The sequence below is a fragment of the Babylonia areolata genome, chromosome 20 (genome assembly GCF_041734735.1).
Source record: "Babylonia areolata isolate BAREFJ2019XMU chromosome 20, ASM4173473v1, whole genome shotgun sequence".
NCBI classification, from domain to species: domain Eukaryota; kingdom Metazoa; phylum Mollusca; class Gastropoda; order Neogastropoda; family Buccinidae; genus Babylonia; species Babylonia areolata.
In genome coordinates, this window is record NC_134895.1 from 29722879 (window position 1) to 29742655 (window position 19777).

Here is a 19777-nt window from a genome sequence, read left to right on the forward strand (position 1 = left end):
TATATATACTATATATACTATAATTATGTTTATGCATGATATGAAATTTGCAATCACCACATTAGAAATTATAGATCAGATGCATTTTATTGTGTATGCTTTCATATATACATACATATATGCATGCATGCATTTTATTGTGTATGAATTCATTTATACATACATACATACATACATACATAATCTCTCTCTGACACATAACATACACACATTCAACCACACTGACAAAACACTCTGACTGTGTGTATATATATATGTGTATATACTATAATTATGTTCATGCATGCATGATATGAAATTTGCAATCACCACATTAGAAACTATAGATCAGATGCATTTTATTGTGTATGATTTCATATATACATACATACATATACATGAGTTTTATTGTGTATGAATTCATACACTCATACATACATACATAATCTGTGTGTGTGTGTTTAGATGACATAACATGCACACATACAACCACACTGACAAAACACACTCTGACTCTGTGTGTGTGTGTGTGTGTGTACTATAATTATGTTCATGCATGTATGATATGAAATTTGCAATCACCACATTAGAAACTATAGCTCAGATATATTTTATTGTGTATGATTATATACATGTATACATACATACATACATACATGCATTTCATTTTGTATGAATACATACACACATACATAATCTCTCTCTCTCTGTTTAGATCTATTTCTCCATCTCTCTCTCCTTCTCTGTCTCCCTCTCTCTCCCTCCCTCGAGGTCTTTCCCTCTCTCTCCTGTCACACAAGTGAGTGTTGTCCTCTGGCAAATTTTTATTAGAAAATTATTTAGCTTTCTCTCTCTCTCTCTCTCTCTCCATCTCTTTCTCTGTCTCCCTCTCTCTTTCTCTCTCCCTCCCTCTCTTTCCCTCTCTCTCCTATCAAACAAGTGAGTGTTGTCCTCTGGCAAACCCCTGGCACATGTATGCTGCATGTGAGTACAAAACAAAATACTTATTACTCCAAACATACCATTCATATTGTATACTGTATTACATTACAGAGAGAGGGTGAGGGCACACACACATATCTATGTCTATGTATGTATCTCTCTCTATATATATATATGTATATATAAGATAGATATATCATTATATATATATATATATATATATATATATATATATATATATATAAAATGATATATCTATCAACAAGCATAGACTTGGCATGTCTTTTTATATCGTACAAATATATATATATATATATATATTTTTTTTTTTTTTACCTGTCTGGGTATTTACCAGTGTTTTTTTACATGGAGCAGAGCCCAAAATACCCAGAGTTTGACCTAACTGTGTGTATATGTTTATACTATAATTTTGTTCATGCATGCATGATATGAAATTTGCAATCACCACATGAGAAACTATAGATCAAATGCATCTTATTGTGTTTGAATTCTCTCTCTCTCTCTGTATATATATTCTCTCTCTCTCTCTCTCTCTCTCTCTCTCTATATATATATATAGTGTGTGTGTGTGTACCGGTCATAAGCTTTAAAGTTGGCCTTTTCTTGACTGATACAAGTGGCATAGGAAATGAACTTGACAGGAATGGCAGGTATGAAAAAGACCTTTATTAAATAAAGTCATGATTATATGGTAAGATGAAATGGTCAAGGTCACTACTTGGCAAAATAGAAACATGTAAGACAGAGAGCATGATATGAATTCAATTTTAATCAATCTTGGTCTTGACTGGCTATGGATGCAGCATAATCCCTTATGAAAATCAAAATCAGCTAGAGGTTAAGGGTCAAGGAATATTGATAGGAAACATTTCTGCATGCAAGAGAGAGGTCTTTTATATATATTCTTCAGCAAACTTGGTACAATGATTGGTCATGGTGTCACCATGACCAAAGTCAGAGATCAAAGTCACAACATAGCCTGTTGGGAAAAAGGATAATAGAACTTTTGTTTCATCCATCCAGTCTGCATTGGTATACCATGTCATTGTTTGCTTTGGCCAGAACACCAATGCAATGCAAATTTAGATGTCTGAGGTCAAGGTCACATCAATGAGTCTTTTTGCCAGATTATCCCTTTCGCATGTTTTTTTTCTCTCTCTCCATAATTCCTCTGTTTGATAAAGTGCACATCACAAGTGAGTCTTGAAGGCCTTGCCTCTCTTGTTCATGTAGTGACAGGTGTCCACCTATTCTAAAAACCATGATGTTGATTTTATCCAAATTGACTGCCTGAACCTTTTTTATGTGTATGCACATGCAGAAGATCAAATACGCACGTTAAAGATCCTGCAGTCCATGTCAGCGCTCAGTGGGTTATGGAAACAAGAACATATGCAGCATACACACCCCTGAAAATGGAGAATGGCTGCCTACATGGCAGGGTAAATAAACAAAACAGTCATACAAGTAAAATATTATGTCGGTATGAGTGTGTGTATGTGTGACTGAAACCTGATTGAATGACACAGGAAACAAATGAGGAGTGCTCAATGGCAGCTGTCGTGTGTGTCAGTCTGCTCTACCCAGGAAGGCAGCCTTAATGTACAAATGACTCCATGTTTGTAAAGTGTTTCGAGTTTGGTCACTGACTGGGAATAGGTCCTACATAAGTATCCATATTATCATCATCATCAAGCCTTCATGATTTGCTTCTTCTTCTATGGGGTACAATTGATTTTGTAAACATTTGACTGTTCCAGACAAGAGAATAACATCATCAGCAAACTATAGTAAAAATAGCTCCAGGTATTAGCTGGTTACAATGTCTACTTCTGTTGGATACGTCCCCAGCCAGTTCATTCATGATTTTAAGAAAATGGAAAAAAGGTAAACATCTGCATGCTAAAAAGACAGACTTGTTAAACTCCAACTGGACAAAGTAATATGAGAAAATACCCTTCATGCTCACACATGCAAATTCCAAGCTATAAACACCTTTAACTCAGTACTGCCAGTTAGCTCCCCTGACTTTTCTCACAGACAACCCATTTGTATGGGCAAGAAAATAAAATTATAATGTTAAAATTTATGAACTGAAAATTTCCAAACTGATCAGTAACATAATGAATTAGCTGGGGGAAAAATATGTAATTTCCTCCCTTCTTATGCTATCATACAGTGAGATGATGAAAGTATCAATATCTTATGTTTGAAATTTGCACACACTGATGACTTGTAGACGAATCCAGGAAAGCACACAGAGTTTGAAACAGATTAGATTAAGAATGTTATATAGGCACGATAGGGCCCCTTCATCTAATTCTGTTGTCTGCCTTGTGGCTGAGAAGAAACTGGGGTCTTGACATGCACTGTTCACGTGAACCAGTAACCCTGAAAATAATTCTCCTACCCGCAAGCACAGCAACACACTCTGCATTTACTGATCGCAGTGGGAGTGGAAAGGTCAGTTCAGATATTCTTAGCTTATAATGTCATAATGTGAATTAGGTGCCACTCCAAAAACTCAAAACTTCTCTAAAGCCCCGATCTGGCTTCTTTGTCTGAAACGGTTGTAAACAGTAAGGCCTTGATTGAGGGCCTTTGTCCAGAGTGAGTTAACCTGTTAAGTGCTGGAGAGAATTCTAAAAAAAGAAAAAGTTCTCTCCCCTTGCCAGGGAATTTGAGGATTTAGGGGTGGGTAATAAATTATAACAAAATCAAGCACAAAAACAGTAAGAGATACAGAACTAAAGCAAAAATGAATGTGGATTTTATATATGGGCACAGGGCCATATCAAGACTGCACAACTACACAATCATCTAACTGTCCAACGTTCAACACAAAACTGTCATTAATTTTTTTTTAAAGTTCGTTTATGTTGGTTTATTTATTTATAGTCTGTTCATCTTAGATGATGATAGTTTTTTAAATCATCAAGATAAACCTGCAAAACACAGTTCATGAAACTGACAGCAGATGAAATTTGCTTAGGCTTTTTTTTTTTTTTTTTTTTCAAAATATGACTGGATCAGCATGAGTGTGTGTGATATCATCCATCTTTATAATCTTAGATAACATTTGTTTTCCCTTTTCAAAGCGATCTTGCATGACTGTGAAGTTTAAAAACATGTTTGTGACCTTCAATATTGTAAATATTTTAACAGTGTAAAATGTCAGGATATTTTATCAAATATCATGTATTCGGAAGGGGAAATAGGGAGGGAGTGGGGTATGGGTGCAACATGCTCACCTGACAAATATTCATTGTGAGATTACCCAGTGCAGCTTTTTTACCACTTGAAAGTGTAGAAATGACAGGTGCTATCAAAGTGGATTTTTGCATGAAGATCTTATATGGTTAATTTTTTAACCATCTGACACTTGAAATGATGTTTGGATGCAACATTGGACACTATATCAGTCGTAATTCTGCTCTGCTCAATAGTTCAAAACACATTTGAGGAAGTAAAGCCTGCAATAGTATGCATTATCACTTGAATCATTGCAATGGGAATGTACGTTGCAAACAATGTGTCAGGTTGCATTTGAACTTTTTGACCCCCTAAAAAGCAGAGTCTTGGAAATCTCAGACGCCATTCATAATTCCAGAGAGCTGCATGTACCGGAAACCTGGCAAACTGTTGGCAGGTGGATATAATGTAATGATCTTTTTTATACACAGGTCTGTTAACCCCTAGGCTGCCTATATGACGAGATATGGCAAGCATGTACGCTTCGCTGCCACAGTGACGAGATAACTTGTCATCGAAATATTCTGACTTTTTCCTGCTTTGTGTTCAGTTCGTTGACAAAAATGCTGGTAGCTTTAGCTTGGGGAACCTTTCCAGATTCTATTCATAGCAAGAAACACCATCAACGTCATGAGGCAGTCCTTTATTTGAACGTTTTGGTTGGGTTACTGGCCGCAGTGTTTGCCTGGCTCCTCTCCTCGCTCGCTCAACAAAATGTCGGACTGATGCCATGCTGAAGACATACGATCATGGCAAACTAAATCAACCAAGATTGTTTTCTTTAGCTGATGCTCAGAAAGAACTGAAGTGTAAATTCGAAGGAGAAGTCAGTGATGAACATTTATAGGACGATTTGATAGGAAATAAAGGGAGCAATCAAGAGAGTGGCCAAGATACGACTATCAGTGAGTGATGCTGGCTGTTCAGCTCTAGCAGACGACAGAAGTCACCTGAATTTAGCAGGGCACAGTGTGAGCGATTTTCTTGGCACTCGGCCAACACGGTCTGATGAGAACTGGATAAATGACCGTGTGAGAGGAGTGAAGAGGAGGGGGGTGGAGACTGAGGGGGCGTGGCCTCACATCCATATTATCACTTTTGAGAAGTCGCAATGCATTGTGTATCTATTTCTTTTTCAATTTTTTTTATATTGTGGTTGTTCTAGTATGATTTTGTGTGTGCAGATATCCATTTGTCCAGAAAATGATATTTTAGTGCAAATTACCTGACTAATGTTTGTAATGAACAAGTTGAAAATGTGACAAAAAACAAAACACTGATTTCAAAACAACATGTCACTAAAAATATATAAAATGGGAAAACATCATGTGTTTTGTATTCTTTATTCATTTACCTTTCAGAAAATATATACTTTTATGGGTCTTTCTCCAATAACAAAGAGCACAGAATTTTTTGAAAATTTATACCCCGTTTTTTTTGAGAAAAAACCCTGGCAAATAGATTTCACTTAAATCTTATTTTCCTGGCTGTGAAATGGTTAATAATAAAACAGCTCTCTTCTCACACCCACAGTCAATATTCTTGTAACTGACCTGGTATACCATTAATTCACAAATTGGTCATTGTGCTCTTTTTTTCTTTTTTTAAAATTTCAACTGTAAATTGAACAAACTGTCACATTTGAATTTAATCATTTCCAAGCTCACTTATAAATTTCTGATTAAGTCATTTGAAGTGATTATGTGTGATGACTTATCAGATCTGTACGCTATGATTTTCTGGCAACGGCTCTGACCTAAAGATAATGGGTTCAGTGTTGTCAGTTGGGATTTTACGTGCAAACTGACAACCCCCAAAAGATTATATTAAAACAAATCCATACATGACCAATTAAAGACAAATAATAAGGCAAGTTAGCTGATTTTTATGCTTTAATTTTTACTACATTTAAATAATCAAATTTCATTTAACATGCACTGACATACACTGGGAGGGGGGATTACCAATTACTTGTTCTGAAGTCTTTACACAGTTTTAACATAGACTTGTCCATTCTCTTTCAACAGCTGGTTTACATTTATCATAAAATTTACTCTCATAATTTACAACTTTGTGAGAAGACCAGAGAATAAGTATAATTATAGTAACTCATCTCTTACTCAACACACTTGGTGATGAAAACAACATGCATTTCCTCTGCAGCATGAAACAACTCAAAACTACCCAAAACAAAAATTATCTTTTTCTTTTTCCAAACTTTCTCCCACCCTTGCTCTTCACAGCTGGTTTTTCTTCAGTCAGATCAGGGGTGGCCTTTGTGTGAAAGAAGTCATGAAGCTGTTTGGCTTGAGCAGAATTGGCTAGCACAGTGGTCAGCTCTTCCAGAGAGGCTTGTGACACTGCCAGCATGTTTTCAAACTTGTTGAGAATGCTGCGGTAGTTCTTGGAGGTCACACCTGGCATGCGCAGCACCATATCCTGTTTGAAAAAAGGTGGTCAGAAAGGGAACAGTTTTAATATTCTGTGGAACCAGGCCTTCAACATTTGATATTAAACACAAAGCAAATAGTTATTTTAGTTACATTGAGCCGAGCACTTTCCATTAGTGAGCACACATTAAATGAAAGAAAAACAAATCCAAAAACTTCAGAAAGCTGTTTCTCTGTTTCTATGAGATGATACATAACTGTGTGTAAAGGTAAATGAAATGAAATGAAATTGTAGTGCTTAGAGCCTCGCCGACCACTAAGGCCATCTCAAGGCTATCGCCACGTTAATATCTACTACAAGGGTAAAAAAACAAACAATAATAACAAGTCACCACTTTAAGCTTTCCACTCAAAGTTTAAAAAACCTTCCATAGTTTAAAGCCTTCAAATCTGATTAAAAATGTTCACTTCTTTCAAGAAATGAAATGAAATTATGGTGCTTAGAGCCTCGCCGACCACTAAGGCCATCTCAAGGCTATCGCCACGTTAATAACTACCACAAGGATAAAAAACAAACAATTAAAACGATTCACCACTTCAAACTTTCCACTCAAAGTTTAAAAAAAAAACTTTCATAGTTTAAAACCTTCAAATCTGATGAAAAATGTTCACTTCTTTCAAGAAGTCCATCAGCGTCCACGGAGGGACATCATGAAACAAGGTCTTCAAAGAAACCACCGTGTAATGTCTGTGTTTATGTCATGCAGATCCCAACAGTCAAGGAGCACGTGTTTCACAGTGAGAGTCTCATCACAGAGAATACATGGGGGGCCTCTTCCCCCTTCAACAAGTAAGAACGAGTAAAAAAAAAAGTGTGCCCCGCATGCTGTCTGCACAGCACACTCCTCCTTTTTGTTCTTCACCCCCGACAGGAGGGTCTCTTTTAGGTCTGGAAGTTTCCAGCAGTTTGGGATGAGTGAGATTCCTGCAGGTGATCGCCTCCAGGGCTGACAAGGAGTCGGAAAAGATCATGAATCTCTTTTGTTTTGAAGACAGAACCATTTTTACTGCCAGAACCAGTGCGGTCAGTTCCGCAGTGTACACTGAGCTGTCGGATAGGATGTGTTCTGTTGAGGGCTGGTCAGGAAAGGCGGGACAGAACGCAGATGCAGCCACTCCGTCCTCTGACTTGGAACCGTCAGTGAAGATTTTTTTGGAAAGTGGGAAATTTGTGGCAGAGTTCTGAAAAGTAAGTTCTTGTAGGCCAGTGAACTGGTGGTGTCTTTACTGTACGAGGCCAGATCGAATCAGACCTCAGGTGTTCTAAAGGTCCACAGTGGGCTGTCGGGGAACTTGGAGAAGTCTGAGATGCCACTGACATCCAGATCGGCATTTTCTATGTGCGGCTGAATGCAGAGTCCAAGAGGAGGGATGCAGTTTGGGTTGTCTTTAAATTTCTTGTTGAAGGGGTTGTTGAAGGAAGGAAGGAATTTTTGTTTAATGTCCCGTCACACATATCGGTGATTGAAGACATTTTGTAAAAGTATTTATGAATACATCTGAGTATTATCGGTTAGAAGGGGTGGGAGATGTGGATGAATGGAGGGTTTGGGGAAACTGGGCAAATGAGGGTAAAAATGTGGGTGAAATTTGAAAGAAAAACAAAACAAACAAACAAACAAACAAAAACAAAAAACCCTCTAAATACAGTTACAGGAAATTACTTAAAGGACTTCGTAAAAGAGAAGTCGTTAAACTGACAAGCGAAACAACTGATAATGAATGCAAAAAGTCAAAAACATCAACGTTCTCAGTCACTTGTGAAGACACACTTTCGTGTACAAAAGGCTTCATCAAGCTACAGTGAAAAATTATATGCTCAATTGTCAGGTTATTAAAGCATATACACTTGACATTAGAACAATACTTGGTCCGTAATGAATTTGATAATAGTCTGAGAGCTAAGCTCAGAATTGGTCTGCGAATCGGACCAAAGTCTGAGAGAGTCAACTGACGAGGTTTTAGACTTGAATTCAAGCACCTATAAAAGTCTCTTTCTAGTATATTGCTTATTTCCTTGTATGACAATGGGCAATATACTTTTATACTATCTATATGATTTTTTGCTCCCCTTTTTGCTGCCCTATCTGCTTGGTCGTTATAACGGAATCCAGTGTGGGATGGTATCCAACAAAAATCAACATTTGTACCCTTCACAAATAGGGAGTGCAATAAATACCTAATTTCAAAAAATAAATCTTCTCTTTGATTATTCTCAAAAAGGAGCAAACCTTTTAAGACAGATTGAGAATCAACACAAAATAGGATATTACTTATTATGATTGGTATATCAACAAGATGATTTAAAGCCATAAGGATGGCCACCAATTCAGCTGTAAAAATTGAATGTCCCTTACCTAAATAATATGATTTTTCTGTTTTTAGGTCAGGAATGACAAAAGCAGATCCTGCACTGCTATCATCCAGGACCGAGCCATCAGTGTAAACTTTTAAATGATAATCAAAATTTTCTTCTAATTCAATTCTGACAGATGCTGCTATTATATGTGGAGATTCTCCTTTTGTTGTGTCAGAAGCACATATGTTGACGTTTGCTTTTGTTAACTCCCAGGGAGGGACAGGTGGCACCAGAACACGAGGTGCCATATCATGCAAATCAATGTCTGAAGAATTTAAAATATCTGACACATATGTGCGAATGGTTTGTAGATTTGAATTATTTTGTGCATTTTTTGGAAAATCAATATCAGACCTAATATTTAATTCCTCAAAATCATCCACTGCTGTACATCTCACAATATATTTAGCAGAACTTAATTTTCTGATTTCATCTAGTGGTAGAATACCCGCAAGCTTATAGGCTTCTGAGGTCTTAGTATGCACAGGTACCCCTAAAGCCAGTTTCACAGCTTTACTGTCAATTATTCGCAGCTTCTTTAGGAACGTCGGCGGGGCAGAAAAGAAAATTTCTTGACCGTAGGTCAATCTTGATCTTACGAGAGATGTCACTAAATGTAAAAGAATTTTGGAGTCTTGTCCCCAAGGAGAGCGACTTACAATTTTTAAGAAATTTAAACTTTTTAATGCTTTAGTCACCATTGAATCAATGTGTTTCTTCCAGTTTAGTTTTGAAGTAAATAGGATCCCAAGAAATTTGATTTCCGACTTGAAAAATATTCCACGTCCTCCGAAAAAAAAAAACGTGGTAGTTTGCTGGGATTATAACCATTATTAAAGAGGATCAAATGTGTTTTTTCTACAGAAAACTCAAAACCATTAGATTGCATATAGCTACTCAGTCTATCGAGTTCACCCTGAAAATGTTTCTGTACATAATTTATGTAATGTAGGCTTGTCCTTTTCCTCAAGGATGTCTGAATCCATATAGCAATATCATCAGCATATTGAGCCAGCTTGGTAGATGATGAAAAACATGTATGTAAATCATAAAGCATAATGTTGAACAACAATGGAGAAATAATGGAACCCTGCGGGATTCCCATGTTTATAGGCCTAGAGGTTGATAAAGTTACTCCCACTTTTGCCACTATATATCTCCCACTTAAAAAGGATTTAACATAGTCATAAACATGACCCGACAGACCAATTTGTTTCAGCTTAAATAACAGTCTGCTATGCCACACTCGGTCATAAGCTTTAGTAAGATCGAAGAAGGACGCAAGGATACTTTTTCGCTTAGAAAACTGTTTTTTAATTTGGGTAGTGAGACGGGTCAGATGATCAATTGTAGATCTTCCTTTCCGGAATCCAGTTTGAGCTGACGGAATTATGTTATTTTTGTCACAGTAATACACCATTCTAATATTTACAATTTTCTCCATGACTTTCCCAATGTGGGAGGTAACTGAAATAGGTCTATAACTCGAAGCTTCTGTTCGAGGTTTACTCTGTTTTAATACAGGAGTTACAATGGAAGTTTTCCATACCTCAGGGATTTGTCCACATTCCCAGCACTTTTGAAATAATGTATGTAATATAATCAACCAGTTTTCTGGCAAATGGTTTAACATGGTGTAAGATACTACATCCTTACCAACTGACACATTTTTGTTACTCAACAAATGAATAGCGTTCTTTACCTCATGTAAAGTTATTGCCGAATTGATTGTATTATCATTTTGTGGGGTAGGATCTCTATATTTGTCACTGATTTCTTCTTCCTCTCTTAAAGTCTTTTGTTTAGTTGACAAACTATCTACACTGCCTGTTTTAGAATACATACAAACAAATTCTTCAGCCTTCTCTTGAGGGGACAGAAACTCTTTATCTTTTGTTTTAATAGGATAGTCTTGGAGAACAATGCCTGATTTCATTTCTTTCATTTTGGCCCACACTTTCTTCATATCCTTATGGTCAGATACTTCATTCAAACAGAATTGTGACCAGTATTGTCTTTTTTCTCGGGCTATGATTCTATTCGCCTTGATTTTTGTGTAACACATTTCTTTATGAGCGGCTTCTTTTACATCTTCATCACGTACTTTTCTGAGTTTCAACCATGTTAGGTATGCTAGTTTCTTTGTATTTACAGCCTCCGCACATGCATCATTCCACCAAACATTTCCAGAAAAAATGTCACTCCTCTTTGAACCTTTTTTTGGGAATTGCTATTTCAGCAGCTCCAATAATTGATTTTTGAAAGTTGTTATAAAAAACATTTAAATCTTCACAAAAAATTTCACTTTCAGAAATGTTCGTAAGATAGTTTTGAAATGTTTCCCAGTTTGCATATTTGTAATTGAATTTTGGGATTTCGCCTTCTCCGCTGTATTTAGATATATTACAATCCTTAAAAGACAGTGTGATTGGCACATGATCACTGCCTAGTGGATCATCCCCAGTATCCCACTGTACTGTTAAAGCTAGAGGGGTTGTTGAATACAACATCGTAAGCAGGGTTTGTGGGTTCAGAAAACAGTTTCAAGTAATAATTTAGGGTCAGCTTCAATCTGTGGTTGGAGAGAGGCGGTTCCCCCGCCTCTGCATACAGGCTGTGCACAGGGGTGGTGTGGAATGCACCTGAGATAAGACGGAGCCCTTGGTGGTGTACAGGGTCCAACAGTTTCAGGTAAGACCGTCTGGCCGAGCCATATACTACACTCCCATAATCCAGTTTGGACCGGACCAGGGCTCTGTAGAGGTGCAAGAGAGTTCTCTTATCAGCACCCCAGTCCATGTGTGCCACAACTCGGATGATGTTCAGGGCTTTTTGACAAGATATTTTCAGCTGTTTAATATGGCTGAGGAAAACGACCCCTAAAAATTTGGCTTCCTTGACCGCCGGGATGGTGGATTTTCCCATACGGATTTCAGGGTCCAGATAGAATTGGCGAAAGTGATGAAAATGAATACACTCAGTTTTAGAGGACGAAAAGGTGAAACAATTCTCCTCTGCCCAACATTGAATTTTGTCCACACAGAGCTGAAGCCATTACTGGATGCTGGCATACGAGCTGCCAGTTGCATACAGGGTGAAATTGTCCACAAACAGCGAGCTGTCTGATCCCTTCTGAACCGACTGGATGATGTCGTTTATTTTGATGCTGAAGAGAGCCGGCGACAGAATGCTCCCTTGCGGAACACCAGCTCCTGCTCGTGAATGTCGGACAGGGTGGTGCAAACCCTTACCTGGAATTGTCTGTTTTGCAAGAAGTTGTGGATAAACTGGGGCAGGTGTCCTCGGAAGCCAAGCTTGTGCAGGTCAGAGAGGATTCCAAATGTCCAGGTGGTATTGTAAGCTTTCTCTAAGTCAAAAAATATGGCCACCACATGCTGTTTGTTGACAAAGGCATTCCTTACTGTGGTTTCCAGACGAACCAGATGGTCAATGGTAGATCGGTGCTTGCGGAAACCTCACTGTTCTTTCGCCAGAAGGCCGCCGGTCTCTAGTTTCCACATCAGTCTACCACTGACCATCTTCTCCATCAGTTTGCAGATGCAGCTGGTCAGTGCTATTGGGCGGTAGTTGGAGGGGTTCGAGGGGTCTTTTACCGGTTTTGGCACCGGGATTTTGAGGGCTTTCCGCCAGGAGGGTGGAAAAAAGCCTGTGATCCAGATGTGGTTGTAAACTTTGAACAGGGTGTCCAGACAGGTTTCGGGAAGATGTTTTAAAAGTTTATAATGAACCTCGTCCATTCCTGGAGAGGAATCCGTGCAGGTCTGACGGGCAGATTTTGATTCATTCATAGTGAAAGGAAGGTTGTAGCTCTCTGTGTTGCCGGAAGAGAAGTTGCAGGGTCTTTTTTCTTTCAGGTTTTTGGTTTTGAGAAACAGAACAGATTTATTGGCAGATCTAGAGTTTAGTTTGATTGTGGAGGCTAGCAAATTAGCAACTGCTTTCTTCTCCGTGATCAGAGCATCTGAGAGCTTGAGATGGTGAAAAGTTGGACAGACGTTATTACCCTGAATTTTTTTAAAAACCCTCCATACTTTCTTCTTGGGTGTGTTGGAGGTTAAGGAAGAGCAAAAATCTCTCCATGATTTTCTCTGGCTCTTTTTAAAAACATATCTGGCTTTCGCCCTCAGCTGTTGATGGGTTCAAACGCTATCGGTCTCCGAAAGACGCGTTGCTGCACTCTTTTCCAAGACTTATGGGCATCCCGACATTCAACGTTGAACCAGGGTGTTCTTGGCATCTGAGGTTTGGAGGTAGACGATGGGACTGCTGCTTTGGCGCAATCTAAAATGATCTGTGTCAGAGTGTCAGCAGGATCCTTGCTTTGTAAGACTGTTTCTTCCTGCAGCTCCACTCTCAACTTTGTGGTAAAAATTCCCCAGTCGGCTTTGTCATAGTTCAGGCGGTCAGGCAGAGAGTCACCTTCCCCATCTGTGGAACGAAGGACAACAGGAAAGTGGTCACTCCCGTGCAGATCGTCGTGCACTTTCCACTCGTAGTCCAGGACCAACAATGGATCGCAGACCGACAGATCTAAACACGAGAGCTTCCCAGAAGACAGATGAAGGTAAGTGGGTGACTTGTCGTTAAGACAGCACAAGTCCATGTCGGAAAGAAGGTTTTCCAAAAGAAGACCTCGGGGCTGATGTCACCTCACTTCCCCAGAGCGGGGAGTGGCCATTGAAGTCGCCCAACAGTAAAAACGGTTGTGGGAGCTGGTCAACACGATTCATGAGGTCCTGCCTCAGAACACAGACGGAAGGAGGAAGATACAGAGAACAGACAGTGATGGTTTTCTTAAGTGTGACTCTGACTGCCACCGCCTGTAAAGGGGTGTTTAAAGGAACTGAACTATATAAAAGGGACAAAAGTACAAAGGTACAAAGACAGCGACACCTCCCGTCAATCCCTCTTGCTTCGGTTGAGCGGGTTTAAAAATGGAGTTAAAACCAGAGAGAGATAAAAACTTGCCATCTCTTTGCAGAGTCTCTTGCAGCGCCAGCACTGAAGGTTTCAAAGAATGACAAAGCAACTGGAGCTTCTGGAGATTGCCGTAAAACCCACGGATGTTCCAATGAATGACCGCCATTAAAAAGGTTAAAAATGAAACAGCAGCCTAATCCATCGCTACCCCTGCTCCTCTGCTGCTTACCCCTTTAACATAAACATGAATGAACTCTCAAACACAAAATACACTCACACCCATGCATTCACACAAACAAGCACACAACAATTTCATATGCACGTGCACACACGAACACATGCACAAAACATTAACAACAACAGCAACAGTGCAGAGGGGTGACAATATGTGCAGTGAGGGCTGCACGTATTGTCGCCAGTGACAATCCATGCATGGGTGACAATACATGCCGCAACAGGGCCTCCTCCACTTTTATCAAGTAAGAATGAGTAAGAGAAGTGTGTCCCGTGCACAAACTGCAGAACACAGACTCCTCCCTGCAGTTCTTCATGACTGATGGAAGGATCTCTTTTAGGTCTGGATGAACTTGAAACAGTTTGTTGTCTGTTTGGGTGTTCCACTCCTCTTTCTGCTTCATGTCTGTGTACAGGACTTGACAACTTTTCCTTTGTGGCATTCATGGTCAGCTGGTCAGCCATCTCAGATCAAATCAAATCAAATTATGATACTTAGAGCCTTGCCGACCACTGAGGCCATCTCAAGGCTATTGCCACGTTAATACCTACTACAAGTCAAGGGTAAAAAAACAAACAAACAAAAAATCCCAATAAGAAATAGTTACCACTTTAAGCTTTCCATTCAAAGTTTAAAAACCTTCCATAGTTTAAAACCTTCAAATCTGATTAAAAATGTTTACTTCTTTCAAGAAGTCCATCAGCATCCACGGAGGGACATCATGAAACAAAGTCTTCAGAGAAACTGCCATGTAATGTCTGTGTGTAATGTCATGCAGATCCCAACAGTCAAGGAGCATGTGTTTCACGGTGAGAGACTCATCACACGGAATACATCGAGTGGCCTCCTCCCCCTTCAACAAGAATGAATAAAAAAAATGTGTGCCCCCACGCAGTCTGCACAGCACAGACTCCTCCTTTCTATTCTTCACCACCAGTGGGAGGGTTTCTTTTAGATCTGAACAGATTTGGAAAAACTTGTCTGTCTGGGTGTTCCACTCCTCTTGCCAAAGATCCTTAACGTAAGTGTTCACCTTCTGCTTCATGTCTGTGTATGGTACGAAGGATCTCGGTAATTCTTCCTTTACAGCGTTCTTGGCCAGCTGGTCTGCCCTTTCGTTACCATGAATGCCAACATGGCCGGGAACCCAGGGCAACACAACATCGTATCCTTTCTTTGTTATGAGAGTGAAAGCTTCATAGAATTCCATCAGTTTGGGATGAGTGAGATTCCTGCAGGTGATCGCCTCCAGGGCTGACAAGGAGTCAGAAAAGATCATGAATCTCTTTTGTTTTGAACAGAGAACCATTTTTACCGCCAGAACGAGTGCGGTCAGTTCCGCAGTGTACACTGAGCTGTCAGACAGGATGTGTTCCGTTGAGGGCTGGTCAGGAAAGGCGGGACAGAATGCAGATGCAGCCACTCCGTCCTCTGACTTGGAACCGTCAGTGAAGATTTTTTTAAAAGTGGGAAATTTGTTTCGAAAAGTAAGTTCTGTAGGCCAGTGAACTGGTGGAGTCTTTACGGTATGAGGCCAGATCAAATCGGACCTCTGGTGTTTTAAAGGTCCACGGTGGGCTGGTTCGCCATCTCATTACCTTGAATGCCAACATGGCCCATAACACAGGCCAAAACAATGTCACAGCCTTTGTTTGTTAAAAGTGTAAAATTTTCGAAAAACTCTGGCAATGTTGGATGTGCCAGATTCTTGTAGGCTCCAGAGCTGACAAGGAATCTGAAAAAAATATGAAATGCTTGTGTCCTGCTTGCAGGCAATTTTCAGCACCAGAACCAGGCAGTTAGTTCTGCTGTATAAACTGAGTTGTCAGACAGAATGTGTTTCATTGAGGGTTGGTCAGGAAGGGCAGGACTGAACACAGATGCAGCAACACCATCCTCAGACTTTGAACCATCAGTGAAGAATTACTGAAGTGTGTGAAATTTGTGGCAGACTTCGGAAAAGTAGGTTTTATTGGCCAAGGAACTGGTAGGCGTTTTAAAGGTCCACAGTGGATTGTCAGGGAACTTAAAAAAGTGTGAGATGTCTCCAGATCAGCATTTTCCATGTGTCAATGAATATGGAGACCCAGGTGAGGAATGCTGTTTGGGCTGTTGTGAAATTTCTCATTGAAAGGGTTGTTGAAAACACTGTCGTATGCTGGGGTTTAGAAGATCAGAGAATAGCTGAGTGGCCGTTTCAGCCTGTGGTTGGAAAGAGGTGATTCCCCTGCCTCCACATACAAACTGTGCACAGGGTGGTGTGGAATGTGCCCAAGCAGAGAGTTTGAGCCCTTGATAGTGAACAGGGTCCAGCTGTTCTAGATGAGGTCATGCCGAGCCGTAGACCACAAACCCGTAGTCATGTTTGGACCAGACCTGGGATCTATAGAGGTGAGAGAAACAGTTCTTGATAACTGAACTCCTATTTCCAGTGATTTAAATTCTTAACGCAGTGTTGTTTTTCTTTTTTCTTTTGGTCACAACAAATTTCTCTGTGTTAATTCAGGCTGCTCTTCCTGGGGAGAGCACATCACCAGGGTGCACCACCAACAATGATTAAAATTAAAAAAATTCCTGAGTGCAATTTTATCAAAGAAGAAGCAGCATGCTGAAAGTGGAAAGAGTTTCTAGTTTGACTGAGGAAAAAGAAAGGAAAATTTGCTTTCATGAGAACACACACATTACCAACACATTATCCTTTACTTAAGATGGTTTGGGAATCTTTCTGACAGCCTTGTATTTGTATTTCTTTTTATCACAACAGATTTCTCTGTGTGAAATTTGGGCTGCTGTCCCCAGGGAGAGTGCGTCGCTACACTACAGTGCCACCCATATTTTTTGTATTTTTTCCTGCGTGCAGTTTTATTTGTTTTTGTTTTTCCTGTCGAAGTGGATTTTTCTACAGAATTTTGCCAGGAACAACCCTTTTGTTGCCGTGGGTTCTTTTACATGTGCTAAGTGCATGCTGCACACAGGACCTCAGTTTATTGACTCATCCAAATGACTAGCTTCCACACTCAATGTCTAGTAGAGGGGGAGAAAATATCAGCAGCTGAGCTGTGATTCGAACCAGCGTGCTCAGATTCTCTCACCAAATTTTGTGTGGTTAATGGTGAAAAGTCTTGCCCGATCCGCTCTTAGCCAATCAAACGCCTCTAAAACCTACAAGCGATGAATCATTCCATGGCCATAGAGAAAATGCCCCATGAGAACCACGGCAGAGACGCGGAGATGGACGGGCAGGCATTCGAGTTTGACATGGTAAGTATATGTATCACCAAACATGGAGATATAATACAAACTCCTCCTTTTGGTGTCATATACTGGACCATGTCAAACTAACGCAGAATTTAAAGCAAATGGAGGAGGGCAACGCCTACTGGTTCATATGGGGAGCCCTTGTAACCGAGACGGCAGTGTTAGCAGCGACAAAGGAAATCCCCTTGGAACCATCAGCCCTGGTCATATGGAAATCCCTGAGGTAGAAGTTGATGAAGGGATTCTCAGACTGCAGTGGCACCGAGTGCTGGAAAGCATCAGAAGTGGCTGTGGCCCGCACTTCATGTGCTCTGGGATTAAGAGAAGATGTCTCTGAGAAGAACGCCTGTGGCGAGACCTATCCCAATAGTATTTGAGAAACTGAACAGGGCAGAGATGCCTATTCTCATCATCTTGGGCAAGAATATCAGACAAAGGTCTGACCCTCAGAGAGGGGGAAGGGACCTCTGGTTCTTGGTTCTTAGCCAGGAACTCAGGAAGGAAATGGAGTGTGATGGAGCCATCTCTGTGGAAGGCCAGATCTTGTGGCATTCCACTAAGACCATGTATCTCGCTTCTACAACGGCCCGTGGACAGCAACAGAAGGAAAGTGGTCTTGAGGGTGAGTAAGTCGAAAGGAATAGTACCCAAAGGCTCGAAGGGTTGCTTTCGAATGAAATCAAGCACCAGGAACAAATCTCACAGGGGCACTCTCCTGGGGTTTCTAGCTTTCTTCAGAGAGGCGCCCTTAGCCATCTCTCTGAGCAGGAAATCTGCTTCAAAGGAAGGACTACCTAGATGTCTGATGGTGGTACAGATGGCAGACCTGTACCCTTGCACAGAACTAGCAGACAGGTTGAGAAACGAGTAGCAGTGAGCCAGAAAGTTGGCCAGCTGCATGCTCGTAGGGTTAGTAGGGGGAACGTCCTGAGCCATACACCACCGCAACCATTTCTTCCAGCGAAAGTCATATAAAGCCTCAGTCCCTGCCCTCCTTGCTTTGGAGACAATGGAGAGGAGGTCAGTGGAGGCGCACCCTTCGGTAAGAACCTCCGACACAGAGGCCGACCGAGGGGTCAAAGACTTTAATGGTGGTGCTGACAGTTTCCACCACACAGCAGCCACGTGTGCAGGTGGAGCAGCTGATGATTGGAATGAGGGATCCCTGAACGAGGCTGCCTCAGCAGATGAGGTTTGGTTTCGAGATCCAGAGGTGGAACGTGTGTCAGGGACTGGAGGTCCGGATACCAGGGCTGAGCCGGCCATTTTGGCGCAATGAGAATCAGCTGCATGCGTTTCAATCTGGCTTTCCAGATCACTTTGGACAGAACTGAAAAGGGAGGAAACGCATAGACAATCAGATTGCTCCACTGCCCACGTTTCCGGGTCGGCAACCAGTTAGACATAAGTGGGGAGTCTCTTGTTGAACTTTGTGGCAAAGAAGTCCACCATTGGCTGAAACCACTGTTCCCACACCCCCTGAAGGGTGTCCTTGTCCAGGGTCCACTCTGTGTGGATGGCACTCTTGGACCTGCTGAGTGCATCTGCCAAGATGTTGGCTTTTCCTGCTATGTGTCTCACTGAAAGTGCAATGCCCTTGCTGTGGCACCAGTGGAGGAGAGCCTTGGTCCGCAGGGAGAGGTCTGCCGTGTTGTCCGTGAACAAGCGGATGGTCTTGCCAGTGGCCTCCCCCACGAAGTGCAGGAGAGCCCTGTGAACTGCCTCCACTTCCAGAACACTGATGCGGCATAGGCAGCATGTACCCCAACTCTAGCATCGTTGATTCCCAGAGCGTGCCACTGATGTGCGTGCCGGGACAGGTTTCCTACTTGGAGGGGTTGGACGACTGGCGGTGCTGAATCAGGGCCCAGTCATTGGGGGCGCTGCCTTCTGGCTTTGGGCATGGCCTGTCGGCTTGGACAGACATGAGGTGGCGTGGTGTATGAAGGGGCCCTGGTCGCCAGTCTCTTCAATGGCAGCGAACCCTGACGCCCCTGGGAGGCGTGGGCCAAATATGAAGCCACCTCCCTGTTCGTCTCTGCCCTGTGGCTGACAAAATGGGGTGCATACTGGCTGAAGAAGGAGTGCTGCTGCGCCAGGATGGACCGCTAGCCAGCCCTCTCCTCTAATGGAATGTTGGAGAGGCGGAGAACGGCATCACGCCGAGCCAGCACAGTATTGAAGTGAAGGCTGGTAGCTGTGTCTACGGCCGCTGTGAGACCAGAGGCTACCCTACTGCCAAAAGTGTTTAACCTCTGGTCGGTGAAGAGGCCTGGAGGGGCAGAGGAAGGCGACCCCGAGTCCTGATTAATCGGACACTGTTCCCACAGCTCATTGGCC

General features: G+C 41.4%; 1 protein-coding gene across 1 annotated transcript in view; it reads right to left on the reverse strand.

Moving 5' to 3' along the window:
• Positions 1 to 1588: 1588 nt before the first annotated feature.
• Positions 1589 to 19777, reverse strand: part of LOC143295387 (DNA repair endonuclease XPF-like) — a 223768-nt gene continuing 205579 nt past the window's right edge. The window contains exon 23 of the mRNA XM_076607056.1: positions 1589 to 6633. Within this exon, the coding sequence (XP_076463171.1) occupies positions 6391 to 6633 (243 nt within the window). The 3' untranslated portion in view covers positions 1589 to 6390. The remainder of the gene's footprint in view (positions 6634 to 19777) is intronic.